This window comes from Aplidium turbinatum, chromosome 10 (assembly GCF_918807975.1).
Source record: "Aplidium turbinatum chromosome 10, kaAplTurb1.1, whole genome shotgun sequence".
In the NCBI taxonomy this organism is placed as follows: Eukaryota; Metazoa; Chordata; class Ascidiacea; order Aplousobranchia; family Polyclinidae; genus Aplidium; species Aplidium turbinatum.
In genome coordinates, this window is record NC_137481.1 from 17,766,501 (window position 1) to 17,787,858 (window position 21,358).

Here is a 21,358-nt window from a genome sequence, read left to right on the forward strand (position 1 = left end):
AGTTGAAGTCATAAATAAAGGAAGACCTGTTCCAAATTTATAAGGTTTGCATCAGACGACTGAACAAAAAAAAAATAACTTGCAACTTTCAAAGAGATTGGTACTCAAAAAAGAAGTGGCTGTGTGGCTATGCTTTAAAAATTGCCTTTTCTGCTTTCCCGTCTCTTATTTTCAATATCTAGTGATAATGTTTGGAGTAAAGAAGGGTCTCTACAACAAAGTCACAGATGTTTTAGTTCAAAAGGATAGGCGCATGGATTTTATTTTTAATAAATGTGAAAGCATGCTGCTAATTTTTTTGATTAGTAAGTTATGACACCGTTTTTGTTGTTAAAAATTTTTATTGTAAAAGTGACTTGAAAAAAGTAGTGCCTCACCATCTAGGAACCTCACCGCACGTCACTGCTACCTAATCTAAACTATCTTCTGCTACAACTGCATGGCTACGTTCGATCTAAGTTTTATCCTGAAAAGCAGAAGGCTTGACAAAAATTATCATGGAAAGTTAATCTTCAAGCTGGTTGTCTTTTGTTTTACTGAAAAGGAAAAAGGTTTATTGCAGGCGATGTGTAACATTGTATCGGACCACAAACAAACAAAACAAAGTAACCTTAGCGGGTTTAACATAATGTATTAGGCTACATACAAAAAATATAATATAATAACTCAAATGTTTTGAGGACACACGTGCGTGTCGAAAACGCTTGAGTTATTATGTTATATATTTTTTTGTGAGTAATACATTATGTTAAACCCGCTAAGGTTACTTTGTTTTGTTTGTCTATGGTTCAACAAAGCAAACTCTCTACCAAAGCTTTAACATTGCATTGGGTTATAGACTTGTTCGTCTAATCTTTGACTACCATTCTACTGAATAGCTATAACTTTTATTGTTAATTAATAAGCATGGTGTCTTGTGATAGTAGTGCTGTTTAAAAATATGAAGTTCAAACTACAATGCCTGGATATAACAATTCTGGCCTTGTGTCAAGTTGTGCGTTGCTCCAACGTAGGCTACTATAAAATATTCTCCATTCAGAAGCACATTCTGATTTGCCAATTCGATAATTAAGTGCCTATACAGAAATGTTAAACTTCTCTAAATATCTCCAGTTGCAAAAATGCTTCAAACCTTGTATTTTATTTTCAAAAGAAGCATTTAATTTTCATGTTTCATGGCAAATAGAATGTTGAACATATCTGGTATACTGTTGATTACTTTCTTCTTATCAACCTGCTCGTATTCAGAAGGTACGTAACATGCCACTTTTGAGTAGACTGTTGTGTGTTTGATGAAAATCTGTTTTACGATAATAGATAATTAAGCATTATGAATTAACAGTATGAAAATTATCGGCTGCATGCCCAAGTGAAAAGAACATCTTTAAAACTCTCTAACGAATGTCGGTTTGACACCGCTCTCGAGCACGCGGTTATGTGTTTCGGCAAGACAATTATTGACATGACCAACACAGTTTAAAGCAGCTGACTTGATGACTTGTAGGTCCCTTCACTGCTTCTTGTTGTCTGTTTATGTGGCATCTGTAGACCTAATCTTAGCGTAGCCTACTATAGCCTACGTTGTCGTAATGGGTGGTATAAAAACATCATTATAATCATTGAACTAATAAACTGATTATATGTGAATAGGTTGTAGAGCCGAAGTATGTCGCAAACGCCGAGATGTGGTACAAGGTGGAGAAATACTTTTAGATTTACAAGGTTGCTCGGGAAGAACTAAGCCTTGGGTGCGACAGGTGTCGTTTTGCTTAGAAAGAAGCACTGCTGAAATAGCCTTGGTTATGAGGGACTGGTATTCGGAAACCTATAGAACGTGTTACGCGGTAGGCTATGCATCGTCAGAAGCATGCAAAATAGATATGTAGCATTTGTGTTAACTAATGCAGCTAAATCTGTAATTCGCTTAGCTTAGCCTATATTGTGCAAAGGGAGTTTAAAATCATGTTATATTATAACTATGCTGTTGTTTTTAGTTGCTAATTTGTAATTTTTGAATCGTTTTATCTGTTGTAGCCTGTAGACTTAGGTTACGTAGCCTACTGTAGGCCTACTATGTTGCTGTAGCATGTGAGCATAAAATTTTTTTTAAAGAAGACCAGTGCTCCCTAGTCTTCTTTCGCTGGTGGCACACTTGTAAGCTTATCAAATCTTGCGGCGCACTTAAACAAAATGTTGCCGCAAAATTCACAAAATGGAAATATATTTTCTGAATTGTAAAAAATAATGTTCCATTAAAAAAATGTTATACATTTGGCTTATTAATTTTCAAACAACTTTCGAAAATTCTGCATCAAGTTCTTTGAAGCAGGATCATTGATTTTTTTTTTTTGCAATACCAGCAATGAAATTCACGTATAGGCTTCTTCTTTCGTATTAGAAGTTGGTTTTTAGACTACGTTTCATGGAGGTCAAATGTCCGGGCATTCTTCGAGCAGCCGCTTGATTGTAGAGTCCACCAGCGTTGACAGTCCAACTGCCCTTGGTGGAGTAAACGTCGGGCAGTGGTAGAGGATGTGATCTGCTGTCTGTTCCTCAGCACCACAGTTGCATGCAGCAGATGTTGATAGGCCCCATTTATGCATCAAGGATGCGAAGCGCCCAACACCCGTGCGGAGGCGGTTCAGCCGTACCCAGGCAGGTCGGCTAAGCTCCTTTCCTGGTAGCATTGGTCCAGCGTTGGGGATAAAGATGTGGAGTCTGGAGGTGTTGTGTGTCCATTCCTCTTGCCAGGTATGGGTAATCCAGGATGAGGCACTGGTGTTGTGCTCCAGCAAGGATTGTGCTTGAGCAACAAAGGGGCTTCTCGATTTGAGGCGTTTCTTTACTGCCGGTCTGGTGATGTAGCTCTGTATTTTTCTTTGACTTGTTGATGAGCTTCGTTTCGCCTTTTTATTTGTAATTGAACTCGGCTACTCCCAGGATGGACCACGTGAAGGTGCTCATCATCCTCCCCAATAGGCTAAACAAGTGGTACGCGACAATTTCGATATAACTATTTTCGAATTAGTTAGGCACTGCACTCAACTCGAGCACATGTTTGCTCATAGCTCACTCATCACATCACAACATTACTTCAAAGAATATGTAGCATTCTCTTCTCGCTCCCAGGCCCCTGAAAAGAATCTGGAACATTATAATTAGGCTATTTTAAGCCGGGGTTTGAACGTAGGCTAGCCTACCCTTTAAGTCCAAGCTTTCTTGTTAGTGCTTCTACTAGCATGCAACATCATTTTTCGCCTAGTATATTTTTAATCTGATACTTGTGTAGTTTTACAAGGAGGAAAGTACAGATAAACTATATTCTGGACTCTGGAGTAACTGTTTCAGAGATTATACTGTTTCGTGGCATTGTCAACTGAGTCCAACAGACCACATGCTCTCGCTGATACTTGCAGTTTACTTCTATTGGTATTCCTACTTTCATTGTATTGGTACTTCTATTTATATTTAACTGTAGTAATGACAAAAATTATTAGGCCTATTTGAGATAATAAAAGAATGCTCCTCCAATTGCATTTTTAAACAAACTCTTACAATTGGAAAGTTATATATAAACGTAGGCTGCAACCCTTCGAGAGAAATTGATCTTCATCGTGAAATAAGTTGTTATCATGTAGAAATGTGAAACGGTGCGAATGGGAACTGACAGAAAGAGCGATACAAATTCTTGCATCAGTTGCTTCACCGACTTATTGGCGTCGGAAAATTTCGTACTTTCGGAAAATCTCACTTTGACAGAGATCAACCGTTGCGTCGATGATTACCTTCAGGCGGCTCTTAGCAATGGTAAGTATTTTTAGCTTTTGCATTAACTCGGCAACGATGAAATGCAGTGGCCTCTTCGACGAATAAGCTGTCTATATTTGTGAGAGCAAATTCCCAATAGATTAAAAAAACATTTAAGTCGGCTATAGCAAATCTGGCTCCATGTAACGTTTGTTGCGCCACAAGAAAAAAAAAACAAAAAAGACTTGACATATGACATTAGAATTGCCCTTTCCGTCAAATACATGCCGTAGCCTAAGGTTTCCACAGTCATATGCAAACCACAATCGATATACTCAAAATCACGACAACTTGCGGTGTTGATTCATGCTGCGCTGACACTGTCTGCTTTGCAAATCGCTGAAGAGCAACGCATATCAGCGATGCAATAGAGTCCGCCACGATAACTCAGTTGGTTAGCGAGCGACTTCGTTAACAAAGAAGCTTCAAGATCAAGCGGCGCTGGTTGGACTCTCTGGGTGTGCACTTTGAGCAACGCATTCTAAGGACTGCTCTCCAATCAGCGGCATCTGATGTATGGAATAATTCCCCGGCAACAACACTTCAACAATCGAAAAGTTCACTTTACCAAGCATAGGCGTAAGAGCCAGGGGTGCAGAGAGTGCCACCGCAACCCCAAACGTTTCAATTAGTCGAAAATTTGGGCAAACTTGATAAAAATTTGGGTAAGGATTTTCAGCATGTTTCAAAAACTTCATTAAGATTGAAGTTATTTTTGATTTTTTGTTCAAATAATAGATAGGCTATGCATATGTCAAATAAAATGCAACCGCACCCCAAACTATTCAACTAGTCAAAAATTTGGGCAAAAACTTTCAACATGTTACAAAATTTTTATTGAGATTGAACTTGGGCCAATATTTGATTTTTTGTAAATATTCAAAATTATATCAGACTATTGGGAGCAATGTAGAATTTTTAATCAGGTGGTCTACCGTACTCTTTGTCACAAAAAATATTTGAGCGCATTTAATGATATTTAGGCAAGAATTTTTTTGCACCCCCAAAAACTAACTTTCCTTTGCGCCTATGCTGCCAATCTAGGTAACAGAACAGGCCCTGCGTCAAAGCCTCTACAAGTATAGGGGAAGGTGACCATAGTTGTGCAATTTTTAACATTTTAATCAAAAACTGAATCATGAGTAAAGTTAGCAAATAAACTTTATGATGTGGTTATAGTACAAGCATTTACCAACAAAAAGCACTACAAAAATAAAGTTTTGCAAATAAACTGATAGGTGCTTTTGACATTTTAAAACGGTGACTAAAGTTGCACAACTATGGTCATAGGTGTCCATAGTTGTGCATTCCGATTCCTTAATTGTGCAACTGCTTTGTGTAGGCTTATAACTTTAATATTGCAGTACGTTCAAATACAAAGCGGACAGGGTCATACGCATTCAGCAGATCTTCACTTGTTTTCCTCCATGCAGTATAGAAATGGCAGTAATGGCATATTTTGCAATAGTTAGCAATGGGTCTACATACAAAAACGTCGCTGTATAGCAGATGTTTTGTTTGTTGATAAGTTACATAGATAAGAAACAAGGAAAGAATAAAATTCAAGTCTACTTGACAAATCAGCAATTAGCCTACTATTCGCAGTATTGGCACACGCCACACATACATCACAGGATCATTTGTGCATTTTTCACGAGACCAATTTTTGCAAGGCCATGATAAGCTTGAAGCATTCTCAAAATTACAGTAAGACCAACTTTACATTGGATCCATGTCTCCAATCCCAAATACCCTTCAGAACACACCATGCACACAGGCCCGGATTTAGGGGGGCAGAGGGTGCAGGTGCTCCGCCCTCCCCCCTTTGAAGGCTCCCCCGACGTGGAAAAAATGTGATTTTGTGTTGTTTTTTTCAGCCTCTGAAGTTTGTGCAAAATGTTGTGCAGTGCTGGATTAATGCTACTGTAGACGTAGAGGTGTTTTTTTGCACGAGGGCACCCCAATCTAGAAGTGCCCCGGGCCCCTCATCCGCTAAATTCGGCCCTGCATGCACTCATTCTCGCCCTCCATGTCACTTCCGCAGGCATTGTTGGAGGAATTGTCATTTAGAACCATTTGGCTTTCATCCTATGAAGAGTTCAAAGAAGAAGCTTGAGGTGTTGATTTCTTATTTTTACGTCTTGATTTGCTACCTTTTTTGGACCTTCTTGGAACTCTTAATTTTCTTTTTGCCTTTCAACAATTTTTCCTTTAACAGCTATTGCTTTTCAGGAGCACTAGTAAGAATAATCGACTTTCTTCTCTTCCTTTAATTGAACTGAAGTTTGCGAGGAGGAGCTTTAGGAATTCGAAGGATATAGCCTAGCGATGGAGAAATATATGTATAGCCTACACATTGGGAGGATTTTCACTGCTTTGGGGAGCTACTGGTGTGCTGAGAATATCATTGTTTCAGTGCCGAGAATTTTCAATATCAGTGCTTAGAATTTTCGTACGGTGTCCATAGTTGTGCAGAATGCTCAACTAAGGAATCACGTGCTGCACAACTATGGAATCAAGACTCCGCCATCTTGAAAGGGATTTTCTGACCACACTGCAAAACCTCTTTCCAGAAGAAGTGCAGGTAATGCAAGCTCTATGTACCTTTACTGATCACAAATAAGCTCACTTTCCTAGAGAATCAACATCTACTAAAAATGACAACTTATCTGATATCTCAAAAACCAGGAAAAAATGCAACAAACTAACATTTATAGCAACAGCTTGCATAGAGAACGCACTAGAAATCTGTTACCTATGAGAGATGAGCTCATTACTTAGAGGCATCACAGGAGTGTGGTCATGCTTGATCAACCATGCATGAAATGGCGGGAAATGGCACATGCACAACTATGGAACCTGCACAACTATGGTCACCTTCCCCTACCAGAAATAACCTACCAAAGCTTTCCCAGTCCGAGGATAAAGATTCAAAACCAAACCAAACCATGCATCGCTTTATAAAAAAACACACATTACTACTTTAATATTAGCCTATATTGACAAGACAAGCGGATAAACATTAAACAAAAGGTTTTTAAATAAAAACCATAAAGTTGCATTGCAAAGATATCACGCTCGGTGTAATCAACCTATTATCGGCCCGTTAGCTCAATGGTTGCGCGCCCGGCTCAAGATCACGCGGCGCTGGTTCGGCTCTCGGGATGTGAGCTTGTGCAACGCATTTCAGGACTGCTCTTCCAGCGGCACCTAGTGGATGGAATAATTCCACGGCAACAACACTTCAACAATTGAAAACTTCACTCTGCCAATCGCAGTAACCGGCCCTGCGTCAAGAGCCTCTCCATTCTACAACAAGTATGTAATACTATCAAGAAGAACCTATCAAGGCTTTGTCAGTCCAAGGATAAAGATTCAAAACTAAATCTAACACGCTTGAAGAGTAATGAGTAGGCTAAGTTTTCTTTTTTATTGTTTTATAATTTTGACATTCAGAACTTCCCATATTTGAAGCGGAATCAAATGAACGCGGAAGAATAACTTTGCCAACAGCAAGACCTCAAAACAATTGGTGGTCGTTGACTGTACGCTTGCCTTGCAAGCCGCCTCTGTTTCGAGTGAGTAGGCCTGCAGTTTATTGGTGCGTTGCCTAGCCTAATTGCTGCAAGCAAACACGACGTTACCATAAACGATTGTGCAATATCGATAAGTTCATAACACAAACATCGCATTATCATATCCATGAAAATATAAATCAGGCTTGTTGACTAGGTTACAACAAACTCCATTCTTTTTCATTCAATAATTTTCTTAAAATTACAAAAAAAAAAACGTTATTGCACTGAATAGCCTACGCCCCAACACTCTACGAAGTAGCCTACTAATTCGACTAAAAAGACCGGAAGCTGCCAAATTAAATACGCACAGGATCGCGAGTTGCAAAATATTAATTAACCAAAGTCGTTCTTCACCACTAACAACGCTCGAGTTCGGGGACAGTCCAACTCTATAAGCTACACACCTTTTTTTGTAGTTTTTGAATGCCAACTGCATCAATTCATTTGCTGGTGATGTCAGAGCAAGAGATTTTGTGCTGGCTCAAAATAGATTGATTCGTAGTGACGGTATCGAGTTTCTTGCAACATTTAACGATGCATGCCGCTTCAACATTGAAGATGTCGAAATTGTATGGGAGGAATCAATTCCTTCTTTCGGTAAGAATATTGGCACTTTACTTCCTACAATCGTTTTTCATCACATTGTTGCTGTTTGGCTATGTTGTTTGCATGCGGGCAATTTTTAACTACAACCGTAGCCTTTTTTAGCAATTCCTCAAATCTCTTCCTTTCCATCAAATATGCCACCAAGCAGGGAAGAATCGGGAAATATCTTTTTTGATCCGGTGGCATTTGCTCAACTGCAAGAAACAGATGGATTTGATTCCCCAGAGCTGAGAAACACAACGGCAAGAAAAAAAAGAAGTGTTCGTGATATGGAAGAAATGAGAGAGATTGGACTTGAAATGCCTTGTCAAGTCAAAAATTTTCAGGTGATCTTCAATTAACTTAATTTTTAACCTTTCAATTGGTAGTTTCGCATAGGCTACTTGTAGAATGTAGAGGCTTTGGACGAAGGACCAGTTACCGAGATTGACAGAGTGAAGTTTCCGACAGTTGAAGTGTTATTGCCGGGGAATTATTCCATCCATTAGGTGCCCCTGAATGGAGAGCAGTCATTAGAATGCGTTGCTCAAGCGCGCACACCGAGAGTCGAACCAGCGCGGCTTGATCTTGAAGCTTCTTCTTTCACAAAGTCGCTCGCTAACCAACCGAGCTATCGGGGCGAACAAACTTAGACTATGTAGGCCGACTTGAATTATTTGGAATGATCTGGCGTTAAATCTAAACCATGCAAACAGTGGCGTACGCAGGATTTTCTCAAGGGGGGGGGGCCATTGACGACAGGCGGCGGGGGGTCTGGGGGGCCTCCCCCAGAAAATTTTGAAAAATTACTTTAAATTTGGTGCATTCTGAGAGCATTTTCAACAAAAATGTGGGTATGAATATTCCTGTAAAATGGTGCTGTTAGGTGGCATAGCAAAAGGATAAGATCATGTTTTCTTCGGCATTTTTCGGAAATAGAGCTAAGTCTCTATGTTTTCTTGTTGTTAATTCCTGGCTGAGATGTTTGAATGTTTGGTATTGGCAAAACTCGCTCTTTTAATGCAGTTTTGTTTAAAATTAGGCAAGTTTTTTTTAGACTGAAACCATCATTCCCAAGCATAAAGAAACTGAAAGCATCATTCTCAATATCGTGACGTCACACGCGTGCCAAAGTGGGGTTGTAACCCCCAAGGCTCAACCCCCCCACCCCCTTTGGCTATGCCACTGGCCATTGATATCCCAGACGTCTTCATGATATCCCAGTATGGTTTTAGTTTAGACTTTATCCATTTCTCTCTCACTAATCAGTAATCACTATAATAGGCTTACAGAACACTATGCTACACTGGCATACCTGGGGTGGGGTATTTGGATTGGGCTATGTATTTCGTATTGGCTTAGTCTATAAAACAACATTGTTACAGTAATTGCTTTGACAGAGCAATGCAAAACATATTAAATGCCTTAATCTACGTCGTCAACTGCTAAAACATTTTTAAGGGGGGGGGCATGGCCCAATGCCCCCCCCTTGCGTACGCCACTGCATGCAAATATTTTTAGGCAAGATCTCATCACAGAAACAACTTTCAAACAAAATTAAATCAATTGGGCCGATGTTTCTTCAGGTTTCTGACCGAGAAGGCAATCTTTTTAACGTGACGTCAAAAAGAAATCGTCACTTGATACAACCAAGCCTGTTGTTCGATGATTCGCACAATTACCTGCCAATGAACATGGACAACTTGAATTTTACATTAGACTTTGGTTACGAAGAAACTAATTGTGTGTTTGGATCAAGTGAAGCTAAACTGACACCGAATCCACCTTCCACATTTTTAGAGGAGAGTAAAAGTAGGTGCTGGTTAGCGCTGTTAGCCTACTAGTCTTAACGTGAAGTTTTACTGTTATTAATGTCAATAATATCATACCCGCCCTAGGCCTACGGTGGTTCGTACAGACCTCAAAACCGTGTGGCGATAGAACAATCACAGAGCTATAGCAGTGGTCAGTAAACCTGGGTTAACTAGGCCTACCCCGTATGGGGTAAACTTGAAATTTTTGAGGTAATGTTTGTCAGTTGGTTTTATTATAGGTTTGGACTCCTGGGCAGTGGGCATCCTAATTAGGTTTCAACTCATTTAACTGTTTCACGTTTGAGCAACTGGGGTGAGAGTCTTCCACTTTACGATTCCAGGTTGACGTAGCCTAAAGTTTGTTAATCGGTAAAGGATCTTAAAATATAGGCTATTTAAACCTCAGTGGAAAAAGTTGCAAACAGCACCTCAAATGCTAGCAAAAGGCATGTTGCGACATGGCAATTTTTCATGTTTCATAACAACATTTCAGCCTTAAATCTTATCTTAATATTGATCGCTTAATAAATTTCAAAAGCGCTGTGGTGTTAACCGTATTAAGACTGGGCTCTGAAGGGATTCCCTGAGTTGGGGGGGAGCATAAAATGCCCACGGTTTTTGAACGTTTATTACGCCTTTGATATGCATGCTGTCAGTTAGATATTTTACCAAGTGAAAGAAAATTTATCTGACTTTCCAACAAATTCAAACTTGTCTTCGAATCATGTGTATATCTATAGCTATAATAGATTTATTAGACAGGCATCAAATCGCCAAAGTTAGATGTAAATTATAATAAAGAAACAAGGCTTTATCTTGCTCGGCTTGAGATAATGAGGTCACGGTATTCCCACGGTAATAACACTTTGCGTTATGTCTCTCAAACTAACAACCGTAACTGCTCATCAACTGCCGAGAAACTATTTATTCTGTAATCATCCAGCCGGCAAAAGTGCGACATTATTATATCGACTCAACGTTTGACCACAGTGCTTAGACGTAAAAATTGTTTATTTGACTTCAGTTTGTTAGAAAAGATGCGAATATCGGAAACAAGTGTTGCTTGAGATGTAGGCAGATTTGTTACAAGCAGCAAAAAATATATTCTTACACAGCTAACCATTCCACTCCTTTTGCGTTGATTCAACGTCTTTAGTCGTTGAATCGACGTAAAAATAACCGATTTGCCAGTGGAGAACAAGCACATGGAAACGATTTTATTTCTGTTTGTTTCAATCGCAGCAACGTTTTTACGTCGTTTGACGTTGGATCTGCGTGACAATGGTGTAACTTTATCATTGCTGTTGTTTTCCGACAAAGAAAAATAAATTGAATTGAATTGAACTATCAAATGCAAATGAAATCAAAATACGTTGATTCTATTCAATACCGTATTACAGCGAGCGAGTTATATCGATTGAACATCAGCGTTACATCAAAATCATTGAACAATAACCACGGTTTGTTTTGTAGTTGCATGATACAAGCTGATAGAGTCGGTTTACAATGTTCTTCTCCCCGTACTGTTACCTTGCCGCGGTGGGGAGGCTTGAGTATCTCAAGGATCCTGTGGGCTATACCGAAGGGGGCTCGTAGCCCCTAGCAGGTTTAACCATGTCGGGAAGGTTAGAGGTGAGAGGCCAGACAAAAGACAGTACAACAGCCGGGCAGACGGAGCCCGTCAGCCTTGGACGGCAGTTCGTCTCGGGGAAGGCAAACCCTGATTCAAAAACCTCCGCTGTCTTGCGGCTATATCCAGTCCTGGGAAAGGCTACGGGAGACAACCCAGACAGAAAATCCGGAGTGGAGTACGTGAGGCGGTCGACTGTCAAACTCTGACATCCTTCCGGCAACTCCTGCAGCCAAACCGTCGCCGAGTGTCACGCTTTGCATTCGCTTGGACCACGCCGGAGAGGCAGAGAGGAGGGTCCTGTTGTGTTTTTGGGCAGCGCAAGACCTCCATACAGACGCCCAGGCCAGCACTCTGGAGAGGCCACTCCAGTCGCCCCCATCCCTGAGTGCGAAAAACAAACCGGAGGACAGCAGTCTACGGGTTATAAGTCAAACAATGATGCGTAGCGACCGCCCGCGTTGTGAAATTTTTTATTTGGCATCACAACACTCGACTAAATTAATTTTGATGGTTGTTCTCTCGCGCCAGTGTAAACCAGCTTATCGTTATGCATGGCTTGTGTACCGTAACCTCCGTTAGCTATATACTATATGCATTTCAGAGTGAAAAAAGAAACAAATCACGTTGTTACTCGATCTACACGCTGATACACAGCTCGTACAATTTGTCATATTTATGTTGATTCAACGTCTAGCAACGTAGAACTAATGCCAAACTTATCGAGTTTTCGAGCTGGGTATAAATTACAACAGTTTGCCGATGTTTAGAACAATCCAATTAGCGAAATCAGGAATTGTTTATTTACCACGTTTCTACAGAAACAGATGCAAAACAAAAACGTAGTGCGAAAATATGAAGTTACAGACTTTTCGCATTCTATACCCACGAGTTACGTCATTTTACATCGGTTCAACCATGATGATAATAAATCAAAGCTGAAACAGCAGTGTGCTGTTCTAACGCTTATCTTTTGAAACATAACAATAAGCGACGTCCACTTGTGCAGTCATTGGAGGCAGCCAAGTTTACGATAAATCAAACTCGTCTAACGTTGATTCGATATAAAAATCCTATAGTATAAGCGATCGTGTGCAAGCATTCTCTCATCGCAAACTTGTCGATTATTAAATCGATTCAACAGCTGATGATATTGAATCGATGAAAACATGGCACTTGCTGCCATTAGGCTTGTACGAGGTTAGAGATATATCATTCATAGCATTATATACCATTCCCCAATTAGTAAAGTGATGCACTTGACTTGTACTAGACAACTTATCTAGTTCGAAATTCCTTCATATAGGCTACATACATATGCGAATTCATTTTTAAAATACATTTCATCGACATATTGTTATTTTTTTCTGTCGATATCTGCTTCATTTCGCCAATTTCACATTAGAGGGACATCTAAAGACTGAAAACTGATAGACAAAGCAACCAAACTTTGAAGTAGGTTATTCCAAGAAGAATATATCCGTTGCGTAAAATAAATGGTTTTGTTTCAGTCACAGACAGAAGTAATTGTATGCAATTTACACCAGACGCAAATCATCATGCAGTGTCTTCTTAACAACTAATCAAATTACACGCGCAATAAACTCATTAGGCGACTCGGCTTGGCGGCTTGGCGCCTTTGAATAAACGATCGATGATCTGTCACTCTTTTTATAAAAGAAACCAACCAAGCGCAATCTGCTCTCACTCCAGGAGCAAATCAATGAAATATTTCAAGGTACAAGCTAAAAACAGTAGAATATCTCCCAAACTGAATCAGGTATAGCCACGAAACTTTAAATACGTTTAGCCAAGTAATATTTAGGAAAAGTCAAGAAATTTCAGCTTATTAGCACGTATGCCCATTAAAATACATTTGTTTGAAATTGGGGTGGGCATATTATGCCCAACCCCAGTCTTAATACGGTTAAAATAGCCTATAGGTTAGGTTATTACGCTCATGCTAAATTAGCAACAACTATTCAAGGCTTCACAAGTTCAAGATTCTACAAATTTTCTTTGCAGAAGTCACTTGCTACATTTGCCGAAGTGCTTCTTCCGAAGAGGAATGCCAAAAGCAAGGACGTAAAAAGGAATGCAGTGTGGGAGAAGTTTGTCAAAGTGAGGTTAGACAGGTGTCGAAGAAAGAGGTAAATAACGTAACTGAAGTTTACAAGATTTGCGTTAGCAAGCCTGTCATGTAGATTGTAAAAGACCCTTTTTTTAAAAATGATCTTCTTCAGTCTTTTCGGAAAGCCCTTTGCCGGCCAGAAAAAGTTTAGATCTGCAAATCGTTCAACAAATGAAAGATGAGATGTTTTGACATGTAGGCCTAGATACTTTTCCCTATGAACCAGCTGACTGCAGTCACTGTGACCCTTCTAACACTCAACCGTAGAGTTGATTCTTGCTTTGAACCTCGTCTTGTAATTGCAGAAGATAAAAGAGTAGGCCTAATCATAGGGGTGGGAATCGAATCCACGTCTACTTCTCTTACCCTCAAACCACTAGGCCACGCTGTCAAAAGGTTCATCTAATTTTATAATTTAGTTAACGACTGCAATTAGTTGATTTAAATCTTACCTTCTGATCAGTTAATAAGCCTAAAACACGCTACTAGACTTGCTTTTGTCGCCGTGTAAAACTTTTCGACTTAATTGACCAAGTGGTTTTATACTTTGTTTGGATTACTTTTTGGCTTAGGTGTCCATCACGAAGTTATGCAAGCAAGCATACGCTTGCGAGAACAACTGGAAGAATAACATTAGCCAATGCAAACCTGGTATCCCAGCTAGTGCGTGCAGATGCTGCTGTGGAGAAGACTTCTGCAATAAGGATGCTTTGCATTGTACCTAGTCTGTGTTTTTTGTTTAAAATTGTTCATACGAGGCTCGGGAAAATTAAATAATGTTTTTTCAGGGAGTTCCTTAGGCCTATGACTCATTCATGTGGAAGCAATCAATCGTATTGTCAAAATAAAGTCTAATTCAGATAAATGTTGCATTTAATCCAGCTAATAAGCGATCTCCTTCTAAAAGAACGATTTTTAAATCATTTAGGCCTAATGCCAATACTTTCTGTTTGCATAATTTACAGCTTGTTTGCAATACGAAGGGTTAACGCAATTGTAGCCTATTGTCATCTCATAAGCTGAAGGGCTGTTGAAATACCAATATCGTATTACGTTATTTCCTTACTTTTTTCATCCATCCTGTGCACAACACCAAATGTGACGTTTCCACTGACACAAGCAACGTGTCACGAGATGATGACACTCCAGTCCTCTGGAAGGGTCATCTGACGTTCGATCAGCCTCCACGCTCTTTTAACGAACGTCGTTTGACTGCTGTTTTTATAGGCTAATTTCAAAGCTAGGAGCGCTTTGTACAAACATAAAATAAATTGAAACGCACAAATATGGTTATACTGCGGTGACAGCATGTATTTAAAGCATTGGCTAATTATTTAGTAGCCCACAGAAAATTCATTGGAAATGTGAGACAGGTTTAAAAACAGTGTAGACTGCAGAGATCATACTACTGTACAAGTTAAAAAGACATCGAATATAATGTGAAAACTCCGATAGGTTGATACATTGCACTTTTACTATTTTATAATTAGGTAGCTTAGCCTATACCTATATCCATTTCATGTTTATTTTTGATATATTGTAACAAATTAAGAGCAACAGACGTAGGCTACGTTCATACGTAGCACGTTCAAACTTTTAACCTGGCGTAGGCTACTTCGCTCAATCGAATCTAATTTGTTGCAGTTAGGTCAAAATACGTAGAAGAATTTTACGTGAGCATATTCTAGCTGTTAACCTGTTAAAAAGCCGAGGTTTGACTTGGAGTAAGCTAGTGTAGAAGTTCACAGCAAATCAAAAAATGTTTCACAATACAGAATAGTTAAAAATTGCATAAAACACGTGACATTGTCAAAACCACATAAAGTACTCACTCTTGTAAATCTCAATATTCATGAGATAATACCATTAATAAAGTGAATACTACGTTTGAAACTTGAAGTGCTTTTCGCTTTCAAGAATAACATACCAAAAACGTCAGGGTTGATCTCTAAGTGGTCAAAACTGGTTTTGACCACTAAGCGGTTTAAACATGGTTTTAACCGGTGAAAACTAGGTTTAAACCGGTCAAAACTCAGAAAAATATTTTTATGTAGTAAATGGTCGGCTACCTGGGCTATGGGCTATTTAAGAAATATAAAAGGAGTTGTGAGTTGTGACCATTTTGATATGCAGGCCTCGAAATAGCTGGCCGCCTGAACTTTCATTAATGGCCGCCAATACCGACCTGTCAGGCAGCCACAGATGGCTGCCTGTAAAATTCGTACGAAAGATTATTTATCTTGGATTTTTCTCTTGTTTCAACGCCGTTCATCAGAAACTTATTTTTAGAATTTGAATTTTCTCAATAATTAAAATAACCAACTGATTGAAATATCAAAAATAAACAGAGAAATTGAATATTTTTTGTTCCAAATCCAGCATTTAGGTTATTGTTGATCAAAACAAAATATAGTTGAACATCATTACTAAACATGGAGGGTAATATTTTTAATTCAATTGAAAAGCAACTTGATTCATACACTAAAGGGGTTTTGACCAGTAATAGGTGGTCAAACTGCCCGGTTTAAACCGATCAACCCTGAAAAACGTACTAGTTTTCGCACCAAACATATTTCTACTTGCTATACCTGTATATGTAGCTTATGCAACAAGCATACTGCATGACAAAATGTTAGCAAAGATAAAAACACAAATGAAAATTCAACACTGATAAGTCAACAACTTGCATTATTTTGATAAAGCTTGATTAAAAGTGTGAAACGAAAATGACGATGAAAAATCTTATCTCTCAGCATACAGCATTGTCCACAAATGCATTAAGGTGAAATGTAATAAACTAAGTATGAGGTCAAGCGAATGAGCCCAGGATTTGTTTTTGGATTAGGATCAGCTCCATTAAACAAACCAAAGTAAGTAATGGTGTTGGTTGATGTCATACTGAGCTCAGTGGTGATATCAAACAACCATGGATTCACTTGCTGACCATCACACCAGCCATCTCTTCCATACAACCATGTACCATGCTCATTGGGAACCACACCCTCTGGTACACGATCAGCACATCCTAATGGTGTACCTGCATTGGAGAATGTTTTATTGTGAGAATACTTGTTGTTTATGACAAAGTGATGAGAAGTTACACAAAATTCTCCACAACCATTCTCATCCGACCCATGGCCTGTAATCACTGCATATATAAAAGCAGCAGTAACTATACTGGGAGGTTTAAATAGAATAGGTTGGTATTTTTTGTTGTAGTTTTTATCAAAGGTTCCACCTTGAAAAAGTTCTATTACTTGGTAAGGTACGTATTGTTGGGGGTTTTGAATATATGCAGGTTGATGAACAGATGAAAGAGAGTTGAAAGACCTTGGTGGTGATGTCTCAAATCGAAGTGTCAATGAAACGGTCCAGGGCTGTGCCCACCAAGCATCAACCTTCATCAAAAACGAACAAGTGGAATAAGATGATGCAGATTTCAGAAGTGGTAGCAGAGGGGACACGTCGGTGAGCCAATGTCCGATTCGGCGTCTAAAGGAGGTTATCCATCTTCCAATTTCAACATTACACAATGAGTTGCTTTCGCAGCAAATATACAGCTTTGCCACATGATCCCATGGTGGACAGCCTTCATCTCTGTCGCTGACACAACCAAGTGAGGCATCAAGATATAAATGATCATAGAAATTTAAGTTGTGCAAGTGAACTGTAACATTTCCAGTTCCGTTTTTACCCTTCATGATAGTTTGGTTGAACACAGGAACGACATAGTCATTTAGTTGTGAAATACGATCTGTTAAACCTTTATCAAACACAAGCCACTGCATTTGCCAAGCCAAAAACTGTAAGGATGGATACAAAAACCAACCAGGTTCCACTAATTCTCCTCGGTCGTTTATTGTAAAATAAAAATTAGGAGAAGAAATTGTCTGTAGCTTGACCATCAGCTTCGAATGAGCAGTTAGTATTGCCAATAATTCCTTATTATATGGAAAACTTGCTACAGGAATTGTAACGGGGGTGTCACAATCAACACCATAGCAATTTAGATCTTGCAGTGGAAATCCAGGTTTGGAATAAACAAGAACACCAGATGCCCCAAAAGTTTGAAGATTTAATACTGTTTTTGCAATGGTGCATTCCTTTATGTCATCCGATATAACAACAACAGAGTTATTAATGTTACTTTTGTTCAAGTTATCACTACATGGATGAGTGGATAAAACTACCGGTTTAGCCTCAGGTGTCCATTTGTGGTTAAACGCCCAATCATATCTTGCATCAACTCTTTTGGTGTCAAGAGAAAACTCTGGTACGGAATTTGGTGAGTCAAACTCAAGCTTGTTAAATCCACACCCATGATCTGAGCAAGCCCAATCATTGAATAATGAAGGCAACCAATTCTTCATATCAGACATGGGAGTTATTACAAAAAAGCACTGATCTAAAAACTTGTCTTTCTGTTTCTCAGTTAGACTAGTTTGACTTAAAGCTGAGAATAAGCGAAACTTCATCCAGTTTACAACAGTTGAAGCATTCTGATCAAAAGTCATGAAAATATAACGAACATCATTTGGACTTGTGGTGATAAAATCTATCAAAGGTTGAGTGTGTCCCCACATACACTCTAAAAACCCAGATTGGTTGGTAAAAGCATGCACTGCAATTGGAACTCCAGTGGGAAGTTCAGGTCCAGGATATGTCACGTTTCCATTTTCAGTCAAAAGAGTGAAAGGGTCAGCTTTTGTACCTGGCTTTATGTTTAAAGATGATATCGATTTGCTCTGAGGTGGATGGCGTTGTTTAAATGGTGCAGTTTCATAGTCACGAAAGAGAGCTGAATCCTTTAAACGAAGCTTCTTTAGATCTCCCTCATTGATTATGCAACATATTAGTAAAATTGAACTAAATATTTTCATTATCAACATTTTGAGTTAGTTTTTTAAGAACACCTTCAAAGACCAATATATCCCTATGCACATAATAACATAAATAAAATAAAAGATTTATATGCACTAGGGCTAATGAACATCACAAGGACAATACGGTAGTGATCAAATGAAAAATGAGATGAGGACAATAGCCTATACTGTACTCAAAATGACTTCTTGATAAAGATCTAATTAAGGTTTCAAGAAAAAGTTTCCTCTTAAAACAAATTTGAACATAATACTTTTTGAAGTCATAATAACCATAAATCAAGTTCTTTGAACTACATACCGTATGACTTGCAATTCACCAGTCATACTAACTTCATGGATTTGACTTAAATAATTCACTTCACTACAGGTTGCATGGACAGTGTTCTACAGCTACCGCAAAATGACTTCGGACCTTTCTAAATTTTCAAAAAAAAAAAAAATTTTGTAGGTATACAATGTAAGTTTTATTAAAGCAATCGACTTTTATTAATTTTTTTGTTATATTGCATTATTAAAATCTTCTTCACATTTTTCACAATCTTTGCATTGTTAGTCATAATGCTTATCGTTAGTCGGTTGCTCTGATGTAAAACGCACAGGTGCAAACCTGGCATAAATTTTGCTGTACGCAAAAAGGTCCAAAGTCATTTTGCGGTAGCTGTATAATAATAATAATAACCGTGTTTTTATTTGCACCCATTGCGATAACATATGCAATACAACAGACGACAGGAAGCAGAGAAGTGACATATAGTTCTTCGAGTCAACTGCTCCCCTTATTTTGGCTTGCCATTAGGTGTCTTTGCCCAGACACAGATTCTCACAATTATGCAAATGTAACATTCCCTAAATCTGCAAAAAACAACCAGGTATTGAAAAAAACAAAAGTAACTTTGTGTTGTGTTGCAGTACCGTAATAGGCCTATCGATTTAAAGGTTAGAATTATAAATGCTTAATCATATCACACATAAAACTCGCTAAAGACAACTAAGAATGCTCCTGTTCTAGTCTCATCTCAACTGTTACTCCACTGTAAGTTCAGAGTTAACTGTATAACAGTCCTTATTGTTAGGTAATACCGTAATTGGTGTTTGAGATGGATGAATCAGTTCAAAAAGATTTACAAAATTACAAGTATTTTAACAGATTTCAGCACAAACTGCACTATATTTAATCAGTGCAGCAAGTGAATCAAGTTACCAAGACATAAAAATTCCCTAAATTACTCATTTCCATAACCTTGTCCCTAACTTAGGGAGGGGCACAAAATTGCAAAATCAACAATTTGCAACCTCCCGGATAATCAGATATCAAAATGTGGGGGGGGGGGCGCAGATGGTTTTTCAGAGGTAATTCCAGAACCACTTGTCAGAATTGCTTGCAATTGGTCTTAAAAGATGCAGAATAACAGTCTGAGCAATTTGAGACCTTATTTTTTAATCTAACAGAACATCAACATGATATTTTTTTTTAAAAGTGACATTTTTCTTTTTTCTCACCCCTAAAAAACATTAATTTGGATTTTCTCAGAGTTTTGAATAAAAAAAAACATGGTTACAATTTACCAAATTATAGGTTACTGATGGAGTAGTTATAATAACAGTTGCCAGTCTTCTTCTGTAGGTTGGAAGAAACAGTTAAAGTTTTCTATGGTCTTAAACTGAAGGAACATAATCAAGTAAACTGGGTGAAGTACGCAAAAATACATATAAATAAGTATGCAAAATGACCTCTAAATACACGCATTAAACACAGGAAAGTGTTGCAGTATGTAAAGAGATAGAGTCCACAAAGTTAGATAGGGTTAACGTTTCAATGGCAGAGTCAAAATCTTCCTATGTTACGGTTGAGGAACACTGAAGTTTACTCAGGTAAATCAGCAAACGTACTCTCAATGTCACTGATGACTTGCAAAAGTTTCCTGTTCAACATAAGGCAAGGATGTGTGTGACAAAAGAGATGTTGAGGATTGAGGAATATGGTCAACACTAAGATCAATAGCAACCATTTCATCCGCATGAAGATTATGTGTAGCTAAATCTGCAATGTAATTTTCTTGAAAATTTCCTCAACTGCAACACCACTCACAGTGGATAAAATAGCAAGGATGGTTTGCTTTAATAGCCAAGTTTTCTCTGTATTCATTGCTCACCGGTAACGCTGGGAGCCTTCTATAAGTACCATTAATGGTGATACCCTCCAGTACCCTGGACCTTAGAGCCATCAGTGTGATAGGTTATCACCGAATCACTGCTATCCATAATCTCCTCTACCAACCAACCTAGAGACAAAGCATGTATGGCACCTCTAGCTCTTCAAATACTTTTGCGGTGGGGAGCTGTATCAAGATCAATCAGCTCTTCATTTTCATTATGATATTTCCAGTTTTTCCGATCAAACATTATTCCGACCAGTTTCAATCACTGCAGGTGTTGCTTGCATTTTGGAGCAATAGTTACTTACTAATCAACACATCAACTGTTTTGTAAAAAGTTGGCCTTACAATGTTTGAGCTCTCTCGAATATGTCTGTATTCTTTGGGAATGCAATCACTTGAAGATTTATCAGTAATAATGTGACTACAGGGCCTTTTCTTACTTTTAGATTGTTCCATTTCTGGAGAATAATCATCATGGTTATCAGTTTCCATTGCAACATCTCGTGCATCAATAGCTTCAACAGCACTTGCTGTTCAAAGCCAATTCTTCCCTCCTTTCTTTCTTCTTTTGCTGCATCTTCTCAAATTTACGCTCTTGAGCTATTTTCCTTTCCATGCATTTTTGCTATCTATCTGTTACTTCTTCACAGTACAGTAGTGCTTGCGAACTGTTCTCATATCATCCAGAAACTTCCACTCCATTTCTCCCATCTTTATTCCATACATATGTTCCAAAGCCACTCTTCGTTCCTTATTTTCAAATAACTTGGT

At 38.6% G+C, this 21,358-nt stretch overlaps 2 protein-coding genes across 2 annotated transcripts; one reads left to right on the forward strand and one right to left on the reverse strand.

The window, feature by feature from the left end:
• Positions 1-1,187: 1,187 nt before the first annotated feature.
• On the forward strand, positions 1,188-14,270 carry LOC145779018 (uncharacterized). Its single transcript, XM_082590600.1, has 9 exons — positions 1,188-1,251; positions 1,651-1,844; positions 3,639-3,807; positions 7,264-7,385; positions 7,802-7,982; positions 8,094-8,317; positions 9,557-9,782; positions 13,440-13,564; positions 14,118-14,270. The coding sequence occupies exons 1-9, from the start codon at positions 1,188-1,190 to the stop codon at positions 14,268-14,270; spliced, it is 1,458 nt and encodes a 485-aa protein (XP_082446726.1).
• A 235-nt stretch (positions 14,271-14,505) lies between these two features.
• Positions 14,506-18,425, reverse strand: LOC145779019 (uncharacterized). Its single transcript, XM_082590601.1, has one exon. The coding sequence runs from the start codon at positions 18,423-18,425 to the stop codon at positions 16,323-16,325; it is 2,103 nt and encodes a 700-aa protein (XP_082446727.1). The 3' UTR covers positions 14,506-16,322.
• Between the last annotated feature and the right edge of the window lie 2,933 nt (positions 18,426-21,358).

Coding starts and splice junctions, on each gene's coding strand:
- LOC145779018 (XM_082590600.1), top strand. CDS start 1,188: ATGTTGAACATATCTGGTATACTGTTGATTACTTTCTTCTTATCAACC. Junction 1,845..3,638: donor CCTATAGAACGTGTTACGCG/GTAGGCTATGCA, acceptor GTTATCATGTAG/AAATGTGAAACGGTGCGAAT. Junction 8,318..9,556: donor GTCAAGTCAAAAATTTTCAG/GTGATCTTCAAT, acceptor ATGTTTCTTCAG/GTTTCTGACCGAGAAGGCAA.
- LOC145779019 (XM_082590601.1), bottom strand. CDS start 18,425: ATGAAAATATTTAGTTCAATTTTACTAATATGTTGCATAATCAATGAG.